General features: G+C 41.7%; 1 protein-coding gene across 11 annotated transcripts in view; it reads right to left on the bottom strand.

Moving 5' to 3' along the window:
* Positions 1–623: 623 nt before the first annotated feature.
* The window catches only part of LOC112235447 (polycomb protein SCMH1), a 38796-nt gene continuing 13019 nt past the window's right edge, over positions 624–26400 (bottom strand). For 9 of the 11 annotated variants that reach the window (XM_024403900.2, XM_024403892.2, XM_024403894.2 and 6 more), the window contains 10 exons: positions 21112–21358; positions 8377–8612; positions 7911–8087; positions 7677–7803; positions 7239–7439; positions 6787–6954; positions 6464–6589; positions 3908–4039; positions 3559–3692; positions 624–803 (listed from right to left, as the gene is read on the bottom strand). In XM_024403900.2, coding sequence (XP_024259668.2) covers positions 675–803; positions 3559–3692; positions 3908–4039; positions 6464–6589; positions 6787–6954; positions 7239–7439; positions 7677–7803; positions 7911–8087; positions 8377–8612; positions 21112–21358 — 1677 coding nt within the window. In that variant the 3' untranslated portion in view covers positions 624–674. The remainder of the gene's footprint in view (positions 804–3558; positions 3693–3907; positions 4040–6463; positions 6590–6786; positions 6955–7238; positions 7440–7676; positions 7804–7910; positions 8088–8376; positions 8613–21111; positions 21359–26400) is intronic. The other 2 variants (XM_024403903.2, XM_024403902.2) reach the window with 2 other exon arrangements.

Raw genomic sequence — 26400 nt, 5'->3', positions numbered from 1 at the left:
AGCTTCTTGATATGCTACACCTGGATGGATTATCTTGGCAAATTAAAAATGCTCACTAAAAAGGATTTGAGAGAAATAAGCTTTTGTGCGTATGGAACATTTCTGGGATCTTTTATTTCAGCCCATGAAACATGGGACCAACCCTTTACATGTTGCATTTATATTTTTGTTCAGTATACATATTTAATACAAAACGGTGAAAATGGCTTAATGCAAGTCCTTATTTTCAGGGAGGGTACAAAAAAGAAATGTACTTGATCAAACAAAAAGAAACGATGTAATAAAAACTCTGGCCTAAAATGGCCATTACAGTAAAAAATGGCTACACACAGGGAGGGCATCATTGGTAGCGGTTGTTGTAAGAGAATATGGAATAGAAAAACAGGCGAGTAACATGATGGATGAGGAGGATATGTGGGCGAGTCAGTCAGTCTGCATATCCAATATCCCATGCTGCCGTAGGGCTGGATTGTGCCACACAACAGAAATAAAATCTAAATAAGAGAAGTTCGCAACAGGGCTTCTTAGATGCGGCAGGGAAAGGGAGGGGGATATATGACACTAAGTATCGTAGCCTAGGTCAGTCCAGTAGTATGCAGTGCATTATATCCTGTAGAGGGGAGGGGAGGGGGGTAGAAGTAGCAGGGTTGCGGGGTGGGGTGACGCTGATGAGCTCAATAAGGGCGTCCATGTTTGAACCTGTCGATGTGGAATGTGAGTTTGAGGGCAGGCCCGAGCTTCAAGCCCATGTATTTCATCATCATGTCGCTGCGCAGTAACAGGAGGGCTTTGCCATCAATCTCCTGCAACACATAGGAGTGGGATAATATTTGAATTTGCTATGGAGGTTATAAACTCAACAAAACACTTAAGAATAAAAAACTCCTTGCACTAAAAACAATGGCATAACATACAGTGCATTCGGAAAGTATTCACATCCCTTGACCTTAATCCCTTCTAGAAGGGATTACATTATTTTTTCCCTCATCAATCTACACACAATACCGCATAATGACAAAGCAAAAACAGATTTTATAAATGTTTGCAAATGTATTAAAAAACAAAAACAGTATACCTTATATTTACATAAGTATTCAGACCCTTCGCTATGAGACTCAAAATTGAGCTCAGGTGCATCCTGTTTCCATTGGTCATCCTTGGGATGTTTCTACAACTTGATTGGAGTCCACCTGTGGTAAATTCAATTGATTGGACATGATTTGGACAGGCACACACCTGTCTATATAAGGTCCCACAGCTGACAGTGCATGTCAGAGCAAAAACCAACCCATCAGGTCAAAGGAATTGTCCGTAGAGCTCCAAGACAGGACAGATCTGGGAAGGATTACCAAAACAATTCTGCAGCATGAAGGTCCCCAAGAACACAGTGGCCTCCATCATTCTTAAATAAAATAAGTTTGGAACCACCAAGACTCAGGAGTGGCTTCGGGACACGTCTCTGAATGTCCTTGAGTGGCCCTGCGAGAGCCCAAACTTGTACTCAATCGAACATCTCTGGAGAGACCTGAAAATAGCTGTGCAGCGACGCTCCCCAACCAACCTGACAGAGCTTGAGAGGATCTGCAGAGAAGAATGGGAGAAACTCCCTAAATACAGGTGTGCCAAGCTTGTAGCGTCATACCCAAGAAGACTTGAGTACTGAGTAAAGGGTTTGAATACTTACAGTGGGGCAAAAAAGTATTTAGTCAGCCACCAATTGTGCAAATTCTCCCACTTAAAAAGATGAGAGGCCTGTAATTTTCATCATAGGTACACTTCAACTATGACAGACAAAATGGAAAAAAAAATCCAGAAAATCACAATGTAGGATTTTTAATGAATTTATTTGCAAATTATGGTGGAAAATAAGTATTTGGTCAATAACAAAAGTTTATCTCAATACTTTGTTATATACCCTTTGCTGGCAATGACAGAGGTCAAATGTTTTCTGTAAGTCTTCACAAGGTTTTCACACACTGTTGCTGGTATTTTGGCCCATTCCTCCATGCAGATCTCCTCTAGAGCAGTGATGTTTTGGGGCTGTTGTAGGGCAACACAGACTTTCAACTCCCTCCAAAGATTTTCTATGGGGTTGAGATCTGGAGACTGGCTAGTACACTCCAGGACCTTGAAATGCTTCTTTTACGAAGCCACTCCTTCGTTGCCCGGGCGGTGTGTTTGGGATCATTGTCATGCTGAAAGACCCAGCCACGTATCATCTTCAATGCTCTTGCTGATGGAAGGAGGTTTTCACTCAAAATCTCACGATACATGGACCCATTCATTCTTTCCTTTACACGGATCAGTCGTCTTGGTCCCTTTGCAGAAAAACAGCCCCAAAGCATGATGTTTCCACCCCCATGCTTCACAGTAGGTATGGTGTTCTTTGGATGCAACTCAGCATTCTTTGTCCGCCAAACACGACGAGTTGAGTTTTTACCAAAAAGTTATATTTTGGTTTCATCTGACCATATGACATTCTCCCAATCTTCTTCTGGATCATCCAAATGCTCTCTAGCAAACTTCAGACGGGCCTGGACATGTACTGGCTTAAGCAGGGGGACACGTCTGGCACTGCAGGATTTGAGTCCCTGGCAGCGTAGTGTGTTACTGATGGTAGGCTTTGTTACTTTGGTCCCAGCTCTCTGCAGGTCATTCACTAGGTCCCCCCGTGTGGTTCTGGGATTTTTGCTCACCGTTCTTGTGATCATTTTGACCCCACGGGGTGAGATCTTGCGTGGAGCCCCAGATCGAGGGAGATTATCAGTGGTCTTGTATGTCTTCCATTTCCTAATAATAGCTCCCACAATTGATTTCTTCAAACCAAGCTGCTTACCTATTGAAGATTCAGTCTTCCCAGCCTGGTGCAGGTCTACAATTTTGTTTCTGGTGTCCTTTGACAGCTCTTTGGTCTTGGCCATAGTGGAGTTTGGAGTGTGACTGTTTGAGGTTGTGGACAGGTGTCTTTTATACTGACAACAAGTTCAAACAGGTGCCATTAATACAGGTAACGAGTGGAGGACAGAGGAGCCTCTTAAAGAAGAAGTTACAGGTCTGTGAAAGACAGAAATCGTGCTTGTTTGTAGGTGATAAAAATTAATGATAAATTAATTAAAAATCCTACAATGTGATTTTCTGGATTTTTTTTTTCTTCTCATTTGTCTGTCATAGTTGAAGTGTACCTATGATGAAAATTACAGACCTCTCTCATCTTTTTAAGTGGGAGAATTTGCACAACTGGTGGCTGACTAAATACTTTTTTGCCCCACTGTATCTGTCTTTTAAAAAATGTTTTAATGAATTTGCTAAATGTTCATAAAAACCTGTTTTTGCTTTGTCATTATGGAGTATTGTGTGTAGCTTGATTAGGGGGGGAAAATGATTTAATACATTTTAGTAAGGCTGTAACTTCACAAAATGTGGAAAAAGTCAAGGGGGGTGAATACTTTCCGAATGCACTGTAAGTGTCCTTCTATGCTGATTGTGCGGTCAGGCTGACATGTGTACATAGAGATGCAATAGGATACCACTGTTCTATTCAATTCTGTAGATACATACGTGTTTTCTGAAGAGATCTGCGTGGGGGGCCAGTAGAGGGTCTATGTCCCTGATGAACTGCATGACGTCCTCTACCGTCCACAGGTTGGGGTCCTGGCCACTGGGCCGGGGGCACTCTCTGAAACGCTCAGAGCCTGTGTCGGATGGCGGGTCAGAGTAGAGATACAGAGGAACATTAGTCACCAGTGGGGTTTGTTATTATGGAATGACGAGCATATCCATCTAAAGTGTTGCCGTAAAGCCATACACAATCCATAAATTAGCTTCACTAAAAATGGAAAAAGAATTCCACTGGACAACATAATTTTTGCCTTTAATGTCATGCACTGCATTAAAGATGATCCCCTACCTGAAGAGTTGAGATGTAGCAACTTGGTGGGGAACCGCAGGCTCAGAGGTTGCCCTGTCGAGCCTGGGGACAGGGGGCTCTTCTTTAAGTGCTCCGACCCCCCTACACCATTCTCCATGAGGAAAGGCTCACCTGGAACAACATGGAGGAGAGTCAATGACAAGGCCCAAGTGACACACCTGTAGCCTGTAGTTTAACTGTAGTCAAAAAGTTTGCTTAGTGGGACATTACTGGCTACACTCAGGGCTGTTGCGGTGACCGTATTACCGCTACACCGGCAGTCTTGAGGTCTGACCGCAGTAAAATTCCATGCGACTGTTGAGTCTTGGTAATCTCTTATGTCCCTCTAACCACTCTGACATAAATGCAAATGATATCGAAAATCACATCAAACACTTGCTATCAAAACAGTATCAAAACAGTATTATGCTTTTAAAACTCACCTCACTGTGATGGTCAATTTGAAGAAAGAAGTTCAACAGCAGGTTGAAACTGAGTGTAAAACGTTGTTGTTGTGGATGTTGTTTCAAAGCCTAACATAACAAAATGGATAGCGCTTCTAAGGTGATGATTAATTCAAAACACCAATACGCATTTTAGAGCTTATACATATGCATTAGTTTATGAGCCCAAGCCCGAAAAATACCTGAATTAAAATGATGATTGTGCCGTTACACAATACATAGCCTACCAAATGTTACACATGGCAAAAAAACATAAAACAAAACTTATTTAAGATGTCTTTGGTACATAATTGGTCTAGCCTATACAAATTTGAGTAATCGCCTTTGAGTGTGGACTGTATTATTATGCATACTGGATGGACTGGTTACCTTATGGACGCTCCAAAATGTCTATCAACGAGTCTGGGAGAGAATATATAGCCCTAGGATATGCTGAGGGTTGTGCAGGGCTGTTTACAGATAAGCCTATAATTAGAGTGAATTTGTATTTGATTATCCAGTTAATAGGGAATTTTTATATTTTCATAACTAAATTGGGTGATATTACCTTTCGCTATACAGACTACCTCACCACCATGCGTTTCCATCTCCTCCCGTCTCTCCTTTATTCCTTTCTAGAGCGTGCAGAGGGGCTGTCAACAGTTTAGTGAAATATGTTTTGTAGTGGAAACATGGTACCATCAATGTTCCCAAACAGATTTTGCTTGCCTCTGCTATAAAACTGAAGTAGCCTACCAGGCATCATTGAAAAACGTATTGGTGGGAAAGTGCACGGCCTCCATTCGAGTGCATGCAGATGACATGTACTTTTCCCCCTGCACATTTGATATTGAGCCATTCTAAATCTAAACAAATTGTACATATTAGTAAAGATGAGATTAAATTGAGAATAGTCTGATGGTTAAAAATATGATCACTTTATGAGAGAACAACTGTGCAGTCTGAGGCAAGAAACAGTGCAAGCTTTTTTGTACGACTTTCTCAAATCATAAACAGCCTATAGTCGCATCATGCAGCCCATATGTTTGGATTTGTAAGACATTCTAAAGTTTGTATCAGTCACAACTACAGTTGCCAAATAACTGTAAACCTAACGTATAATAACGTGCGTGACTGTTTCAAAGGTTCACTTTTACGCTCAACATAACCACTTCATATGCGCACTCGCTCTGGAATGGGAAAAATATCCTTTCTACTTTATTTAAGTTCAATTATATAAAATCATAATACAAAATAATGGCACGGGACTTATGCATATCTTGTCAGCTAAGTGAACAAGCCTACAGCCTGTGGCATGGAGCATAGCCAGATAACATACAGTATGCCAATTCACATTCTGTTCTTCAGAAATACATTTTCTTCATATCATGTTTCTTATTGGTGTATATTAAATTGAATATACACCATCACAATAAATCCATTATAGTCAGGTCTAAAGAAACATTATGATTTGAAGAAAATGCATTTCCGAAGAACAGAATGTGAGTTGGCATACTGTATGTTATCTGGCTATGTTCCATGCCACAGGCTGTAGGCTTGTTCACTTAGCTGACAAGATACAAGCTGCTGATGCGCGAGCCTTTGGGAACATGTACATTTTTAAAATGTAGATGTTCCAAAGACACAGTCATCAGCAGCTTGTATGTGGCTGGTATGCAGCTTGTATGTGGCTGGTATGCAGCTTGTATTCGTGGAGGCCTATGTGGAGATGCTAAACGTGTTGCTGTTAATTAACGGTCAATTACCGTGAGACCCGTCAGACTTTTGCATTACAAAACTGGCTGACCTCCAGTCCTAGCTACACCCTAAAATAAAAACTGGCTGACCTCCACAGTCCTAGCTACACCCTAAAATAAAAACTGGCTGACCTCCACAGTCCTAGCTACACCCTAAAATAAAAACTGGCTGACCTCCAGTCCTAGCTACACCTTAAAATAAAAACTGGCTGACCTCCAAGCTACACCCTAAAATAAGAGTTTTTGTTTGTGCACAAATGTTTTCCATTTGTTTGTCCCATTAAAGGTGCATGTTTCTATTTTTATCAATCAAGTTATTTTAAATGAAGCGTTAAGGATTTCCTAAGGAGCTGTACCTTCCGAGGAGAGGCAGAGGTTTTTGGCCAGCTTGTGGGGGAGGGGGCTGTAGTAGGATTCTTGAAGGAACCGCTTGGAGCCTCTTCCTGGACCCGTCGTGAGGCCCTCCCTAAAACTTCTCCTTTCTGGAGGGAGTCGTATCAGAAAAGAGAAACAGTGAGGAGTGAAAAGTAAATACATACATACTTGACTCAAATCGACACTGTTACAATGTTGAAAAGGCCAAAAAGAAAGACAACCCTTTTCTGTCCTGAATCAACAGAAAAGCCATGGTTATGCCCCAGTACAGTATGTGTGTGTGTGTGTGTGTGTGTGTGCTGACCTGGGTAGGCATGGCTGTCGTAATGCAGGCCCCCTCTAGGGATGGGCTGGCTCCCAAACAGAGGGTCACAGTAGAGGTTGTGACAGAGTTTCTCCAGGAAGTGCAGGACGTGCGTGACGCTGTTGACCGTGGGCAGGGTGAGGGTATGGTGCTGGTGGTCGAAGTGGGCTGCATGGGACACAGAGGGTTAGGCTCAGACAGCCAATACTGTTCCTCACATTTAGCAGCAATGCCAAGTGAATAGGAGATATAGAGCTACGGTTTGATCAATTTCAGGAAGAAAAAGGATCTACCAGTCTGTAGTGCACAGGGAGGCTTGAAATAAATGAAGGAAAAATCATATTTTTTAAGGAAATGCAAAGACTATTTGATTATCTCTATAAGCAAACTTCTAATAAAGTGTATAGAGAAAATAGCCCATACAGAAAGCAGGTACCAGTCCCAGACCTTACCTGATATGACCTCTCCTCCGTGACCTGGCTTGAGGCAGGAGAAGACAGAGCTCTGGTTGTGGGCACAGTCCACACAGGCCTGGACACACTGCTGTAGCACCGAGGAAGCCCGGCCTGGACCAACGTGGTCGGGCAGCTGCTGCACCCGCCGCCCGTCCAAGTGGGGTCCCACCTTCCCATACTTGTTCAGGTAGACACACACTGTGGGACCCGTAGGTAGATGCAGGCAGTTCACGGACACAAACACAGAGGCATCAAACATTCAGCGTGTATACCACTCCGGCTGAAAAAGGCAGACTTAATGCATTTTCATGGATTATTGACTCACAAGGATGTCAAAGGGCATACAAGTATTCATAATAAAAGTTGCATTGCGCTCCACAGAAATCCATATGAGTATTATTTGCAGGGACGAAGTATTATTTTGTGTGCGTTTACCTGTGGCAGCATGCAAGGCAGCGCTGGGGATGGTGGCGTTGTCCAGAGGCACCGTGCTGGTGTCTGGCTCTGGCATACTGCTGTTGGGGGAAACGGGCACGGGGTTGGGCACCACCCGCTGTTTTCTCTGTTCACACAGACACACACACACATATACACAATGTTTAGTGGGGTGGTATGCCCTCATCCATAAAAACCTAAAAAATATATAATTGTGTGTGTGTGTGTGGTTACCTTGCTGCCGGGCTTGGGCCCTCTCTTTTTGGGGATCTTGATAGACTCCACTTGTCCCTCCTGCAGTGCCATCCTCTGGGTCCAGTTGGCTGGCAGCCTCCCTCTGGGCCGGGACACGGGTCGCCCTGGGCCTGCCATGGCACCCTCCAGCCAGCCTTCTCTCTTCGCCCAGCCCAACTAAACACAGAGGAGGAGTGAGAAGACACTGTTAGGGTCAAGTCAACCACTCTAGTTGTTAATTGGAGGGCAAACGTTACTTTTCTCAGTAGCAGTGGAATTAGAATAGAAGTGAATTCTTGACTTTAGTTAAACTTTTGACCAATAAGGTTATTATAAAATACTATTTCGATGCTGTGACACAGGATGAAACATACAACCCTACCCCACCCACCCTACCCACCCACCCTACCCCACCCACCCAACCCTACTCCACCCACCCTACCCAACCCGGGTCCTTGGTCTTTACCTTACTCCCCGGTTTGGGGCCTCTCTTCTTGGGGACCTTGATAGGCTCCAGTCCCTTTCCGGACGGGGGGGCCTGTGGTCCTACTCCGGCCCCCTTCTGCCCCCAGGGCCCTGTCAGCTTGGCTTTCCTGCAGCCTGGCTTGCGTCCCCGTTGGCCAGGCGGCTGTCCTGGCATGGGGTGCATGGCTGTTCCCTCGCTACAGTCTGAAAGGCAACCGAGGATCTTGGGTACCACTGCTGTCCCCAGAGAGAGAAAGAGATAGGGGGAGTGTAAAAACAAAAAGTTCAAATAGGATGTTAAGGAATCAAACAAATGCAATTTATCCTCTAGTCTAGAGATATTCATTCAAGTTATGTAATTCATTATTTCCTTCTTTCATTCAAATGCTGCCTGTGTAACAGTATAACTTTAGACCGTCCCCTCGCCCATACCCGGGCGCGAACCAGGGACCCTCTGCACACATCAACAACAGTCACCCACGAAGCATCGTTACCCATCGCTCCACAAAAGCCACGGCCCTTGCAGAGCAAGGGGAACTACTACTTCAAGGTCTCAGAGCAAGTGACGTCACTGATTGAAACGCTATTTAGCGCGCACCGCTAACTAAGCTAGCCGTTTCACATCCGTTACACTTGGCAGGAAACAATGAATGTCAGACTCGGGAAGTAGCAACAAATTGACCCCATGACTGTTTGGTAATACACAATAACACATAACAAACCAGGAAAGAGCAGCAAATTAATCAAAATCATGACATAAACAGCCACTGATCAAGTAATGCCTCTAACAACACAGCAGGAGTGGTAGACCCGGCCACACACAAGTGCACATAGAACCAGACAGCTTTTGTGTTAAGGAGGGCCATGGTGACCCAGTTTGCTTTCAACTGTGGAACAAAGGGGCAAGTTGTGTTACACACTTATGTGTTACACTATTTTACTGCCCTGCCTTCATAGGGAAGGAAGAGAGACAGAGGGAGAAAGAGTGTTGCCAGGACTACATATACACACAACAAACTATACCTGCCTCAGCTTAAACATCAGCACCACAGGTAACAAAAAAATGAAAAGCTGAAATGTCTTGAGTCAATAAGTATTCAACCCCTTTGTTATGGCAAGCCTAAATAAGTTCAGGAGTAAACATTTGCTTAACAAGTCACATAATAAGTTGCATGTGTGCAATAATAGTGTTTAACATTATTTTAAATGAATACATCTCTGTGCCCCACACATACAGATAATTGTAAGGTCCCTCAGTCGAGCAGTGAATTTCAAACACAGATTCAACCACCAAAACCACTGACCAAGATTTTCCAATGCCTCGCAAAGGGCACCTATTGGTAGATAGAAAAAAAAAAAAGTCAAATAAATGTTAAAAAGCAGACATTAAAAGTGCCTCACTTCATGAAATGGGTTTCCATGGCAGAGCAGCTGCACACAAGCCTAAGATCACCATGCGCAATGCCAAGCGGTGTAAAGCTCGCCATTGGACTCTGGAGCAGTGGAAACTGGTTCTCTGGAGTAATGAATCACGCTTCACCATCTGGCAGTCGGAAGAACGAATCTGGGTTTGGCGGATTCCAGGAGAACGCTACCTACCCCAATTTATAGTGCCAACTGTAAAGTTTGGTGTAAGAGGATTAATGGTCTGGGGCTGTTTTAAATGGTTAGGGCTAGGCCCCCTAGTTCCAGTGAAGGGAAATCTTAACGCTACAGCATACAACGATATTCTAGACGATTCTGTGCTTCCAACTTTGTGGCAACAGTTTGGGGAAAGCCCTTTCTTGTTTCAGCATAACAACGCCTCCATGCACAAAGCGAGGTCCATACAGAAATGGTTTGTCGAGATCAGTGTGGAATAACTTGGCTGGCCTGCACAGAGCCCTGACCTCAACCCCATCGAACACATTTTGGATGAATTTGAACGCTGACTTCGCGCCAGACCTAATCGCCCAACATCAGTGCCTGACCTCACTAATGCTCTTGTGCCTGAATGGAAGCAAGTCCCCGCAGCAATATTCCAACATCTAGCCTTTGCCAGAAAAGTGGAGGCTGTTATAGCAGCAAAGGGGGGACCAACTCCATATTAATGCCCATGATTTTCGAATGAGATGTTCGACGAGCAGATGTCCACATACTTTTGGTCATGTAGTGTAGATGGTGTAGTCATTAAAATCATGTCACCCCCAATTATTGCACACAGACTGAGTCCATGCAAACTATTATGTGATTTATTAAGCACATTTTTACACCTGAATTTATTTAGGCTTGCCATAAAAAATGTATACTTATATAACCAAGACGTTTTTGTTATTTATTTTGTGTTAATTTGTTGTAATTTATAAAATGTTCTTTTCACTTTGACATTAAGAGTATTTTGTGTAGATTTGTGGCAAAAAAAATCACAATATAATCCATTTTAATGCCTCTTTGCAACGCCACAAAATGTGAAGGAAATCCAAGTGGGGGTGAATACATATGATAGGCACTGTGTCTCATGTGTCCATGAGTATATTTATAACCTGCAGACTTTAATTTTGGTGCGTGCCATTATGGGTGTGTGTATTTTACAAACCTGGGTTCAAATACTATTTCAAATGTCTCAATTACTTTCACATACATTCAATGTACCTCTGGTCTCTTGGCAGCTCCCACCAGCCCAGTCCAAGCTCTTCTCTGTCCTTTCACCACAATGGTGGAACCAGCTTCCCCCTGAAGCTAGAACAGCATTGTATTTTTTCCCGGAAAACATGTGAAACCCTACCTCTTCAGAGTATCTTCTAAATTACTAAAATGTAAGTGAATTAAGTATTCTAATATATTATATTTGTAGTTGAATATTTGAATGTATTTTAATGTATTTGGAAATGACTCAAATACACTCCCATGCATTTAACCCAGGTATTTGAAAATAGTATTTGAAATAAGTATTTGGAAATAATAAATGAGTTTTTTTTTATTTTTATTTTTTACAAATAACCATTCAAAAAATCAAATAAAAGTAATTGTTTTAATCTGTGTATTTGAAAATACTCAAATAACAGAAAAAGTATTTTTAAATACCAGATACTCAAATACACATGTATTTGAACCCAGGTCTGGTATATTGCCCCACAGGCTAAGTCATGTTTTAAGTGCGAGTGTCCGCATTGTATCACTCATTGCAAGTTCTGCCATTGATATCTATCTCAGTGAAGAATTCTCTCAATTCTATCCAAAGGGCTTTATTGGCATGAGAAACATACTGTATGTTTACATTGTCAAAGCAAGTGAATCTATAATAAACAAAAGTAAAATAAACAATCAGAAAAGAACGGTAAATATTGACTCACAAAAGTTTCAAAAGAGTAGAGACATTTAAAATGTTATATTATAGTTATGTATGGAGTTGTAACAATGTACAAAAGGGAAAAATAAATAAACAGAAATATGGGTTGAATTTACAATGGTGGTTGTTCTTAACTTATTGCCCTTTTTCTTGTGGCAACAGGTCACACATCTTGCTGCTGTGATGGCACACTGTGGTATTTCACCTAATAGATATGGGGAGTTAATAAAAAATTTGATTTGTTTTCAAATTCTTTGTAGGTTGGTGTTTTCTGAGGGAAATATGTCTCTATGGTCATACATTTGTCAGAAGGTTAGGAAGTGCAGCTCGGTTTCCACCTCATTTTGTGCGCAGTGTGCACATAGCCCACAAAATGAGGTGGAAACCGAGCTGCACTACCTAAAGTCAGGTCTGCCTACGGTGGCCTCTCAATAGCAAGGCTATGCTCACTGAGTCTGTACATAGTCAAATCTTTCCTTAATTTTGGGTCAGTCACAGTGGTTAGGCATTCTGGGCCAAATAGCATTGCAGTTTGCTCAGTTGTTTTGTAAATTCTATCCAATGTGTCAAGTAATTATTGTTTTGTTTTCTCATGATTTGGTTGGGTCTAGTTGTGTTGCTGTCCTGGGGCCCTGTGGGGTGTGTTTGTGTTTGTGAACAGAGCCCCAGGACCAACTTGCTGAGGAGACTCTTCTCCAGGTTCATCTCTCAATAGGTGATGGTTTTGTTATGGAAAGTTTGAAAATCATGACTGGAGTTATTGATACACCATCCAAAGTGTAATTAATAACTTTGCCATCCTCAAAGGGATATTCAATTTGGAACTCTGTAGCGAGTGCTGCCACCGAAGACAGACGGTTTTTACGTGCTACGCGCTTCAGCACTCGGCGGTCCCGTTCTGTGAGCTTGTGTGGCTTACCACTTTGTGGCTGAGCCGTTGTTGCTCCTAGACTTTCCCACTTCACAATAACAGCACTTACAGTTGACCAGGGCAGCTCTAGCAGGGTAGAAATTTGATGAACTGACTTGTTGGAAAGGTGGCATCCTATGCCGGTGCCACGTTGAAAGCCATTGACCTCTTCAGTAAGGCCATTCTACTGCCAATGTTTGTGTATGGAGATTGCACAGCAGTGTGCTCGATTTTATAAATCTGTCAGCAACGGGTGTGGAATCCGCTAAATTGAAGGGGTTGTCCACATACTTCTGTATATATAGTGAATGTACCTCACACACTCAATTATCTTTAAGATCCCTCAGTTGAGTAGTGAATTCTAAGCACAGATTCAACCAAAAAGACTAAGGACCTTTCCAATGCCTTGCAAAGAAGGGCACCAATCTTTTTACAAAGCAAACACTGAATATCCCTTTGAGCATGGTGAAGTTATTAATTAGGCTTTGGATGGTGTAGCAATACAACCAGAACATGTGCAGACCAGCTGGCTGGTGTGTTTACGGACATATTCAGTCTTTCCCTATCCCAGTCTGTTGTCCACAATTGCAAAAAGAAAGTGAAGGTAACTGAACTAAATTACTATCGCCCAGTAGCACTTACGTCATCATGAAGTGCTTGAGGCTAGTTAGGGATAATATCACCTCCACCTTATCCGACACACCCCCATCAGACCCGCGATGCAAAAAGAAGGAAGTTACCCCACCTAAATAACGCAAAAGTTACATTTTAACATTCATGAGGAGAAGAGACAGTCAACGGACCATTTTGTGGTGCTGAAATGTAAAGCTGTGATCGCAGCACAATCAATAGGAGGTGAACAGCGCCTGGTGTTGAAATTATAACCTAGCTAACTTGTTATGCATGTGGCGCACAGGAATATATATCTTCATTTTAATTTGACTTAATAAACAAGGGCTCTCTTCCGAGCCTTACATAAAATAACTTGGCTGAGGTAGGCTATGGCTTAACAGCATTTTTCACAAGAAATAAATGTGGCCTAATAGAAGTGGACATTTTTCCAATTGGGCCTGCTTACAATGGCAACTGGACAAAAATGTAGCATCCTACATAAAACAATAATGTAAAGAAAAAAAGGTGACCTCTGCAAATGTCTGAATGTCTCGGGATAGCCTGCTCCTGTAATGACAGAACAGAAAATACTGTCAGCATGAGAGCATAGCCTTGGATAAGTACTTAGTATTTTCTAAGTAATATAGGCTACTAAGTTACTTACTCAATGGGAAAAGTTGCATTTATCCTCGGACATGATCTTGTTGATGGTGGGTGAGCTGGATGTGATTTTGATACGCAGGCAGTCCTTGATTGACTTGTGAAATCCAGTTTCTGTCGTGAGTCTAGATTGCGTTCACAGAGGAAAAAGAGGACGCGCAGGTGTAAGTTGATCCAAACATTGTTAGCACATAAAATGCAAGTTTCTTTACTGTGCTGTATTCCTCTGAGCTTGCCACCCAAAACGCATTCAGGGACATGGCACTCCTGATTCTTCAACGTGTGTAAGCGCAGCCTCCCAGATGAAAAGTCAAAATCGAACTACTCAAGCTTCCTAGTAAAGGCCTCAAGTTTTTCCACCATGTCCACGACTGTTTTCCCTCTTCCTTGTATTAACTGCAGATTTAACCCGTTTAAAGTGACAGAACAGGTCAGCCAAAAACAGAACGGAGAGGAAATCCTCATTTTACAGAATGCGAAGGTGGTCAGCTGCTGCACATATTTAGCTTTTTCTGAGAAAACCGACAATCTGGTCACGCAGCCCACAGAACCACTCCAGCGCTTTTCCTTTACTCAGCCAGCGATTCTGTCACAAGCTTGTGGAAAAGAAGGTGTTGGGTGCTTGCTTCCAGACAAACTAAACACCTTATTTGCCTGCTTTGAGGATAATACAGTGCCACCGACGCGGCCCGCTACCAAGGACTGAGGGCCCACCCCCCTCCTTCTCCATGGCCGACGTGAGTATGACATTTAAACGTGTTAACCCTCGCAAGGCTGCCAGCCCAGACAGCATCCCTTGCCATGTCCTAAGAAACGGACATATTCAATCTCTCCCTATCCCAGTCTGCTGTCCCCACATGCTTGAAGATGGCCACCATTGTTCCTGTACCCAAGAAGGCTTAACCTTTTTGGGATAGGGGGCAGCATTTTCACTTTTGGATGAATAACGTGCCCAGAGTGAACTGCCTCCTACTCTGTCCCAGATGCTAATATATGCATATTATTAGTAGTATTGGATAGAAAACACTCGGAAGTTTCTAAAAATGTTTGAATGATGTCTGTGAGTATAACAGAACTCATATGGCAGGTGAAAACCTGAGAAAAATCCAACCAGGAAGTGGGACATCTGAGGTTTGTAGTTTTTCAAAGCTTTGCCTACCGAGTACACATTGAGATATGGATGAGGTTGCACTTCCTAGGGCTTCCACTAGATGTCACCTGTCTTTTGAAACTTGAATGAGGATTCTACTATAAAGGAGGGGCTTATGAGACCTGTTTGAGTCAGTGGTCTGGCATAGTGCCTCGGTCTCATGACGCGCGCTCCCGACAGAGTTACCTCCGGTTATGTTATGCTCCCGACAGAGTTATGTTCTGGTTGGAACATTATTGATGTTTTATGTTAAAAACATCCTAACGATTGATTCCATACATCGTTTGACATGTTTCTAAAGGACTGTAATGGAACTTTGAGTTTTTGTCTGGATGAAATGCTCGCGCCTCATGAAGATGGATTACTGGGCTGAACACACTAACAAGTGGCTATTTGGACAAAAATTATGGATCTTTATGGAACAAATCAGTCATTTATTGTCGAACTGGGATTCCTGGGAGTGCCTTCTGATGAAGATCATCAAAGGTAAGCGAATATTTATGGTGTGGTTTCTAACTTTGTTGATTCCAAAATGGCGGCTATTCCTCTGGCTGTTTTGGGTTCTGATCGCCGTTCTCAGATTATGCTTTTTCGTAAAGTTTTTTTAAAATCTGACATAGCGGTTGCATTAAGGAGAAGTCTATCTTTAATTCTGTGAATAACACTAGTATCTTTTATCAATGTTTATTAGTAGTATTTCTGCAAAATCACCGGATGTTTTGAAATCAAAACATTACTGCACGTAAGGAGCCAATGTAAACTGAGATTGTTGGATATAAATATGCACATTATCGAAGAAAACATACATGTATTGTGTAACATGATGTCCTATGAGGGTGGTGCGGTCTGCACAACGCATCACCAGGGGAAAACGACCTGCCCTCCAAGACACCTACAGCACCCGATGTCACAGGAAGGCCAAAAAGATCATCACAAACAACAACCACCCGAGCCACTGCCCGTTCATCCCGCTACCATCCAGAAGGTGAGGTCAGTACAGGTGCATCAAAGCTGGGACCGAGAGACGGAAAAACAGGCCATCAGACTGTTAAACAGCCAGACTCTAAATCATTGGCCACTTTAATAAAAGGATCACTCGTCACTTTAATAATGTTTACATATCTTGCATTACTCATCTCATATGTATATACTGTATTTTACACCATCTATTGCATCTTGCCTACGCCGCTCGGTCATCGCTCATCCATATATTTATATGTATATACGTATATTGTTATTCCATCCCTTAGTTTAGATGTGTGTATTAGGTAGTTGTGGAATTGTTAGATGACTTGTTAGATATTACTGCACTGTCAGGACTAGAAGCACAAGCATTTCACTACACTCACATTAACATCTGCTAACCACGTGTATGTGACGAATAAAATTTGATGTCTCCCTGACAAAGTTGATTATGCACATTACTTTATCCATTACATCTTTTAGTTCATCGTTTAGTCTGGCACACAGCACACTCTGATGGATAAGATAGTGCAAGCCATTCATTTGGGGGGGCGGTTTCCTTTAACCTGATGACCAGGCCGTGCCTGCCCACCATAAAAGGAGCCCAGTCAGTAACCACAATGTTGACTTTTTCGAATGACAGGCATGCTGCGTAAAACAGTTCTTCCAGCTTTGTGAATATGATGTCCCCGGTGGTGTGTCCTTCGATGGGAATCCATGCCAGCAGCTCTTGTTTAAATTCCTTTCCATCAAAATGACAGACATATACACACACAAACAACTGTTCTACATCGGTGTTGTGAGTACACTCATCAAAAGCCAGGGCAAAAGGTTCAGCCAGATTGAGCCCCTCTTAAACGATCCTATGCACATCATCTGCCAGTGCATGGACGAGGCGGCAGGCTGTTGATGCAGACAGGCGCTGTTTGACAGACGCTGTTATGCTATCCAAATAAAAAATTACCAAGAAACTGAAGATCTCGTACAACGCTGTGTGCTACTCCCTTCACAGAACAGCGCAAACTGTCTCTAACCAGAATAGAAAGAAGAGTGAGAGGCCTTGGTGCACAACTGAGCAAGATAACAACTACATTAGTGTGTCTAGTTTGAGAAACAAACACCTCACAAGTCCTCAACTGGCCGCGTCATTAAATAGTATATGCAACACACCAGTCTCAATGTCAACAGTGAAGAGACGATTCCGGGATGCTGGCCTTCTAGGCAGAGTTCCTCTGTCCAGTGTGTGCTCTTTTGCCCATCTTAATCTTTTCTTCTTATTGGCCAGTCTGAGATATTGCTTTTTCTGTGCAACTCTGCCTAGAAGCCCAGCATCCCGGAGTCACCTCTTCACTGTTGACATTGATCAATGATCAATTAGCCTTTTAAAATGATAAACTTGGATTAGCTAACACAATGTGCCATTGGAACACAGGAGTGATGATTGCTGATAATGGGCCTCTGTACGCCTATGTAGATATTCCATAAAAAATCAGCCGTTTCCAGCTGCAATAGTCACTTACAACATTACCAATGTCTACACTGCATTTCTGATCAATTTGATATCTTAAATGGACAAAAAAAAGTGCTTTTCTTTCAAAAAACAAGGACATTTCTAAGTGACCCCAAACTTTTGAATGGTAGTGTATACATACAGTACCAGTCAAAAGTTTGGACACACCTACTCATTCAAGGATTTGTCTTTATTTGTACTATTTTCTACATTGTAGAATAATAGTGAATACATCAAAACTACAAAATAACACATATGGTAATAACAAAAAAAAGTATTAAACAGATATATTTAGATTCTTCAAAGTAGCCACCCTTTGCCTTCATGACAGCTTTGCACACTTGGCATTCTCTCAACCAGCTTCATGAGGTAGTCACCTGGAATTAATTTCAATTAACAGGTGCGCCTTGATAAAAGTTAATTTGTGGAATTTCTTTCCTTCTTAAATTAAAACCTCTACAGGATCGGTGGGTCCTCCTCATGCTAATCCCGTTAACAGTTGCGCTAACAGGTTAACGGGTTTAGCATGAGGTTGTAAGTAACATCACATTTTTCCAGGATATAGACATATCTGATATTGGGAGAAAGCTTAAATTATTGTTAATCTAACTGCACTGTCCAATTTACATTAGCTGTTACAGTAAAACAATACCATGTTATTGTTTCAGAGTGCACAGTTATGAACTTGAAACTGTATTAATAAACCAATTACTGACATTTGGGCAGTCTTGATATAACATTTTGAACTTAAATACAATGTTCATTGAATCAGTCTATAACATTGTACATACACTGCTGCCATCTAGTGGCCAAAATCCAAATTTAGCCTGGGCTAGAATAATACATTATGGCCTTTCTCTTGCATTTCAAAGATGATGGTACAAAAAAAATACAAAAAAAGCTTTGTATTATCTTTTACAAGATCTAATGTGTTATATTCTCCTAATTTAACATTTCCACAAACTTCAAAGTGTTTCTTTTCAAACGGTATCAAGAATATACATATCCTTGCTTCAGGTCCTTAGCTACAGGCAGTTAGATTTGGGTATGTCATTTTAGGCTAAAATTGAAGGAAAAAAAAGGGTCCGACCCTTAATAATGCGTTTGAGACAATCAGTTGTGTTGTGACAAGGTAAAGGTGGTATACAGAAGATAGCCCTATTTGGTAGAATACCAAGTCCATATTATAGCAAGAACAGCTCAAATAAGCAAAGAGAAACGACAGTCCATCATTACTTTAAGACATGAAGGTCAGTCAATCCGGAAAATTTAAAGAAAGCTTCTTCAAGTGCATTCTCAAAAACCATCAAGCACTATGATGAAACTGGCTCTAATGAGGACCGCCACAGGAATGGTTTTTGGTTCCAACCACCGTGTCTTTGTGAGACGCAGGAGTAGGTGAACGGATGATCTCCACATGTGTAGTTCCCACCGTGAAGCATGGAGGTGGTGGTGTGATGGTGCATGCTAATGAACTTTTGGCTGGTACTGTATATTGCTTATATAATTTTCGAGATGAAAAAAACGTTTTCAGTGTAAATTTATTGAACAACTAAAACTAGATATAAACTACAGTGCATTCGAAATGTATTCAGATCCCTTGACTTTTTCCACGTTATGTTACAGCCTTAATCTAAAATGGATTAAATAAAAATTATCATAAATCTACACACAATACCCCATAATGACAAAGCGAAAACAGGTTTTTAGAAATGTTAGCAAATGTATTAAAAAACAAAAACAGACACCTTATTTACATAAGTATTCAGACCCTTCAATATGAGACTCAAAATTGAGCTCAGGTGCATCCTGTTTCCATTGATCATCCTTGAGATGTTTCTACAACTTGATTGGAGTCCAACTGTGGTAAATTCAATTGATTGGACATGATTTGGAAAAGGCACACATCTGTCTGTAAAGGTCCCACAACTGACAATGCATGTCAGAGCAAAAACCAAGCCATGAGGTCGAAGGAATTGTCCGTAGAGCTCCGAGACAGGATTGTGTCAAGGCACAGATCTGGAGAAGGGTACCAAAAAATGGCTGAAGCATTGAAGGTCCCCAAGAACACAATGGCCTCCATCAATCTTAAATGGAAGAAGTTTGGAACCACCAAGACTTTTCCTAGAGCTGGCCATCCGGCAGGCAAAATTGAGCAATCGGGGGAAAAGGGCCTTGGTCAGGGAGGTGACTAAGAACCCGAGGGTCACTTGGTCCTAAACTACTCTCAGACCATGAGAAACAAGATTCTCAGGACCTCAGACTAGGGCGAATGTTCACCTTTTAACAGGTCAACAACCTTAAGCACACATCCAGGAGTGGCGTTGAGACAAGTCTCTGAATGCTCGTGTGGCCCAGCCAGAGCCCAAAACCCGATCGAACATCTCTTGAGAGACCTGAAAATAGCTCTGTAGTGACGCTCGGGAATGGGATGGGAAAAACTCCCCAAATACAGGTGGGCCAAGCTTGTAGCGTCATACCAAAGACTTGAGGCTGTAATTGCTGCCAAAGGTGCTTCAACAAAGTACAGAGTAAAGGGTCTCAATGTAAATGTGATATCAGTTTTTAATCCATTTGCAAAATGTTTAATCCATTTTAAAAAGGCTGTAACGTCACAAAATGTGGAAAAAATCAAGGGGTCTGAATACTTTCCGAATGCACTGTATGTAGAAAAGATAATGGACCTATATATTTTTTAATTAGATTATCTTTGAGAACTAACCTATACACAAGCTAGACAATCAAGGAAAATCAAACATTTTAAAAATGATGCATTCAGGAGCATTTTTGTCTTGCCATTGATTTTGTTAAAATTTCAGAGTCCCTCAGACAGCATAAGCCATAGCAAAATGTGTAGAATTGCAGGCAATTAGCTTTAAAACAGCACTTTTGTCACTGTGGCTAACAGGAGGGCCTCTAAAATTTTATATCGCCCTTTATTCATTTCAACTTACCCTTCAGCGGTGGAAAACCCACCCTCAATCTGCTGCACTGCTGTCCTCTCCTTCACTCTCTACTCTTTTCCAACTCTTACTCTTCTCTCCTTTCCTGCCCTCCTTCACTCTCCTCCCCTCTGCTGACAAGACATTGTAAACAGCCTGCTTTTCGCAGCCAGCTCCTTTTCCCTATTGTTTTTTTCTCCTTCTTTCTCTCAGTCTCTGGTTATCCTGGATGCCCCCTTTGCCTTGGCCCATTTTAGTGCCAGCATGAGGCCCATAGAGTGGGGCATACACTCTCATAGCTTTACACCCCGCCCCCCCACAGTCCTGTGCCAAGGTCTCATAAATCATACTCTTACAAAAGTGACCCTTTCTCTTTCTCGCCCTTCTGTCCTTCCTCACTCATTCACTCACATTATGTCTTCCTCCAACACGAGAAGGAATTTCAAAGGTGCGCTCTATTGACCTAATAAACCACTCATCTCATTCAGAGGACATTTCAGAGCCCAACTTCAGATTTGAATTCTTTCAGTTACTGTAAAATGTTATTTTACATGAATTAATAATGTTAAAGTCAATACCACAGGTACAAACAGCTGACAAGTCTACAGGGTGACAAACAAACAAACACACATACTGTCCATACACACAGACACGCACAGACCTTTGGTGCCAGGCGGCTGCAGGTTGTCCCCGGTGAGAGAGCACCAGCCCACGGGGAAGATGTCCCGGGAGTCATAGCGGCAGTAGTAGTCGAAAGCACCCCGCCAGCCGTCGAAGGTGACGAGCACCTCCACGCCACGCAGCGCCCCCACCGTGGCCGGGCAGATGAAGTGGGGGTTCTTGCGGTCCACTGCCTCCAGCTTCATGCCCACCTGGAAGGAGTTCTGCTCTGGGACGGGGGGCTCCTGCTGGGGTACGAGGGGAAGGGAGGTGGCAGGGACGGGAGAGGTCAGTGACAAGGGAGTGGGTAAATGTGGGATTATCCAGATTAAATGTGAAATTGTTCAGAAGCTTTATTTAGTTGGCAAATGTATATGATCACAACAAATTATTCTTGTCTATCAACAATGACAAGCCACCGGGATCTGACAACTTGGATGGTTTACTGACGATAATAGCGGACGATATTGCCACATCTTCAATTTAAGCCTACTAGAAAGTGTGTGCCCTCAGGCCTGGAGGGAAGCAGAAGTCATTCCACTACCTAAAAAAAGTAAAGCCCCATTTACTGGCACAAATAGCTGACCAATCAGCCTGTTAGTAAAGTTTAGGAAAAAATGGGTTTGACCATGCTATTTTACAGTAAACAAATTGACAACAGACTTTCAGTATGCTTATAGGGAAGGACATTCAACAAGCAACAACAAACATAGGCACAGAAACATGCATACAATACACACATGATAACATACTGTTGGAATCGGCTAAACTTTGAACATTGAGATATTAAATGAATGATAGGAAATGAAAGACACTATGCTACAAGTGAATGGTTCTCTGAAGAAAGACAGAAGGCTTTGGAATGTGTTTGATGGAGGAGAGCGATGGGTTGATATCAGGAAGACAGATGGACATTGTGTATTAGATGAAAGAGGGGTTGAGGTCAGGAGGTGAGGACAGATTCTCTTAATAAGAATCAAATCAAATCACATTTATTTATATAGCCCTTCGTACATCAGCTGATATCTCAAAGTGCTGTACAGAAACCCAGCCTAAAACCCCAAACAGCAAGCAATGCAGGATGGGGCCACAGTGTCTCCTGACCCCTCCTGTCTCAGCCTCCAGTATTTATGCTGCAGTAGTTTATGTGTCGGGGGGCTAGGGTCAGTTTGTTATATCTGGAGTACTTCTCCTGTCCTATTTGGTGTCCTGTGTGAATCTAAGTGTGCGTTCTCTAATTCTCTCCTTCTCTCTTTCTTTCTCTCTCTCGGAGGACCTGAGCCCTAGGACCATGCCCCAGGACTACCTGACATGATGACTCCTTGCTGTCCCCAGTCCACCTGACCGTGCTGCTGCTCCAGTTTCAACTGTTCTGCCTTATTATTATTCGACCATGCTGGTCATTTATGAACATTTGAACATCTTGGCCATGTTCTGTTATAATCTCCATCCGGCACAGCCAGAAGAGGACTGGCCACCCCACATAGCCTGGTTCCTCTCTAGGTTTCTTCCTAGGTTTTTACACTACATCTACCAGGTGCTCGCTTGGTGTCCTCCGTCGCAATTATTGCGTAATCTCCAGCTGCGTGTATTTTTCCATTTGCTTCCGAGGAGAAACCCAACTGCCACGAATGATTTATCATCGAATAGATATGTGAAAAACACCTTGAGGATTGATTCTAAACAACGTTTGCCATGTTTCTGTCGATATTATGGAGTTAATTTGGAAAAAAGTTTGGCGTTGTAATGACTGAATTTTCGGGGGTTTTTCTTAGCCAAACGTGATGAACAAAACGGAGCGATTTCTCCTACACAAATAATCTTTTTGGAAAAAATTAACATTTGCTATCTAACTGAGAGTCTCCTCATTGAAAACATCCGAAGTTCTTCAAAGGTAAATTATTTTATTTGAATGTTTTTCTTGTTTTTGTGAAAATGTTGCCTGCTGAATGCTAGGCTTAATGCTATGCTAGCTATCAATACTCTTACACAAATGCTTGTGTAGCTATGGTTGAAAAGCATATTTTGAAAATCTGAGATGACAGTGTTGTTAACAAAAGGCTAAGCTTGTGAGTGAATATATTTCTTTCATTTCATTTGCGATTTTCATGAATAGTTGACGTTGCGTTATGGTAATGAGCTTGAGGCTATGATTACGCTCCCGGATACGGGATTGCTCGACGCAAGAAGTTAAAAGCTCAATACTTTCTGAGAAGTAACCATTATCTACTATTTTACACCTGGGGTTGCAGTACATAACTTTAACCCATTATATAAGAGATTCACCAAAATGAAAGTAATCCAGGCATTTATTTATAAATTCTAGTCATACTTTATCAAATGCCTTTTCAAAATCTGCTCTGAAGACCAGGCCTGGTATCTTTGATGTTTCATAATGTTCAATTGTTTCAAGTAATTGTTGTATATCATCTCCAATATATTGTCCATGTAAAAAAACCTGTCTGATCAGTTTTTTAAATTCTATGTGCTATGCATTTCACCAGGATTTTCGCATCACAACATTGAAGTGTAAGTTTTTGAAATGGACTGGATCTTTATACTTACCACCTTGGTCCTGTTTTAGTAGTAATGAAATTCTACCATTTGTATAGGAGTAAATAAAACATGCTAATAATGGATCTTTGAGTACATCAAAAAAGGCCTGATATACCTCTACTCTACCTCTACCTCTATACCTATACCATCAAGCCCTGGTGTTTTTTCTGACTGAAAAGATTTTATTGTCTCAAAAAGTTCATCTTCTGTAAGTTGGCCTTCACACAGGTCTTTCTGTAAATTTGCTAATTTTACATTATTATTATTGTTATTCTTGAAAGAAATCCTTACAGTTAACATCATTCAGTGGAAATGGAGGAGACTGAAAATAAAACATTTGCTTAAAATATTTTGCTTCCTTTCAAAATATAATTTGGTGAATCATGGATGACTCCATAATTTATAAGGAGCTTCTTTAAATTCTTATTGGTAGCATTTCTATGTTGAAGATTGAATCTTTTTTCCCTCACAATTTCCCATCCAATATGTTTGTAATACATTACACTTGATCGTTCTTGAAAACTACCTCCATTTCTTTTGTTTTTTCCTTTTGTGCCTCTATAGTACAGTGTCCATTTACTAAACTGCTTTTGTTTTAATGATGAGTATTGTATTGAATTGTACCTCTAAAAGGTACATTTAAAAGTGTCCCATACAATAAGGGAACTGCCGTACCTATTTTGTGCAAAAAAAAAGTCAATTGTGAATTATTTTGTCTTAGTTAAGAACAAATTGTCATCAAATAGGCTTTGATAAAATGTCCAATATCCCTGTCCACGTGGATATTCTGTAGAGTTATAAGGAGGCCAATTAGATGGAGGTCCGATTGCATTCGTTCTCCTATTATCACTTTTTAAAAACTTTTACTAGGAAGTAATCAAGACGGCTAGCTTGATTAAGCCTCCTTCGGGTATATATCTCACTAGGTCAGGGTTTTTCAGCCTACATATAACCACTAATTCAAATTTATCCATGATCCCCTTAAGTGCTTGAGGAGGATAGTTTGTAGAGTGATTTCCTTTACGATCCATTGAGGTACTTAAAACCGTATTATAATCTCCCACCATAATAATAGATGAATTTGTTGCTTATGAGCTCAATACATTATTATATACATTTTCAAAGAATCATCATTATTTGCCCGATATAAATGAATTAGATAGATCTGTTTTAGGTCCAATAGCATATTTAAAATAATAATAATAATCTTCCTTGCGGATCTGTTTGCACAGTCAGATCAAAATTTGTATTAATTAGTATAATCACCACTTTTGAGTTTCTTTGCCCATGACAAAAACATATTTCTCCCTCCCAGTCCTTTTTCCAGCCAACCTCATCTACAGTGGGGCAAAAAAGTATTTAGTCAGCCACCAATTGTGCAAGTTCTCCCACTTAAAAAGATGAGGCCTATAATTTTCATCATAGGTACACTTCAACTATGACAGACAAAATGAGGGGGAAAAAATCCAGAAAATCACATTGTATGATTTTTAATGAATTTATTTGCAAATTATGGTGGGAAATAGGTATTTGGTCAATAACAAAAGTTTATCTCAATACTTTGTTATATACCCTTTGTTGGCAATGACAGAGGTCAAATGTTTTCTGTAAGTCTTCACACTAAGTCTTCACACTGTTGCTGGTATTTTGGCCCATTCCTCCATGCAGATCTCCTCTAGAGCACTGATGTTTTGGGGCTGTTGTAGGGCAACACGGACTTTCAACTCCCTCCAAAGATTGTCTATGGGGTTGAGATCTGGAGACTGGCTAGGCCACTCCAGGACCTTGAAATGCTTCTTATGAAGCCACTCCTTCATTGCCCGGGCGATGTGTTTGGGATCATTGTCATGCTGAAAGACCCAGCCACGTTTCATCTTCAATGCTCTTACTGATGGAAGGAGGTTTTTACTCAAAATCTCACGATACATGGCCCCATTCATTCTTTCCTTTACACGGATCAGTCGTCCTGGTCCCTTTGCAGAAAAACAGCCCCAAAGCATGATGTTTCCACCCCCATGCTTCACAGTAGCTTTGGTGTTCTTTGGATGCAACTCAGCATTCTTTGTCCTCCAAACACGATAAGTTGAATTTTTACCAAAAAGTTCTATTTTGGTTTCATCTGACCATATGACATTCTCCCAATCTTCTTCTGGATCATCCAAATGCTCTCTAGCAAACTTCAGACGGGCCTGGACATGTACCGGCTTAAGCAGGGGGACACGTCTGGCACTGCAGGATTTGAGTCCCTGGCGGCGTAGTGTGTTACTGATGGTAGGCTTTGTTACTTTGGTCCCAGCTCTCTGCAAGTCATTCACTAGGCCCCCATTTTGACCCCACGGGGTGAGATCTTGCGTGGAGCCCCAGATCGAGGGAGATTATCAGTGGTCTTGTATGTCTTCCATTTCCTAATAATTGCTCCCACAGTTGATTTCTTCAAACCAAGCTGCTTACCTATTGCAGATTCAGTCTTCCCAGCCTGGTGCAGGTCTACCATTTTGTTTCTGGTGTCCTTTGACAGCTCTTTGGTCTTGGCCATAGTGGAGTTTGGAGTGTGACTGTTTGAGGTTGTGGACAGGTGTCTTTTATACTGATAACAAGTTCAAACAGGTGCCATTAATACAGGTAACGAGTGGAGGACAGAGGAGCCTCTTACAGGTCTGTGAGAGCTAGAAATCTTGCTTGTTTGTAGGTGACCAAATACTTATTTTCCACCATATTTGCAAATAAATTCATA

The sequence above is a fragment of the Oncorhynchus tshawytscha genome, linkage group LG23 (assembly GCF_018296145.1).
Source record: "Oncorhynchus tshawytscha isolate Ot180627B linkage group LG23, Otsh_v2.0, whole genome shotgun sequence".
In the NCBI taxonomy this organism is placed as follows: domain Eukaryota; kingdom Metazoa; phylum Chordata; class Actinopteri; order Salmoniformes; family Salmonidae; genus Oncorhynchus; species Oncorhynchus tshawytscha.
This window is presented reverse-complemented; position numbering and strand designations above follow the sequence as displayed.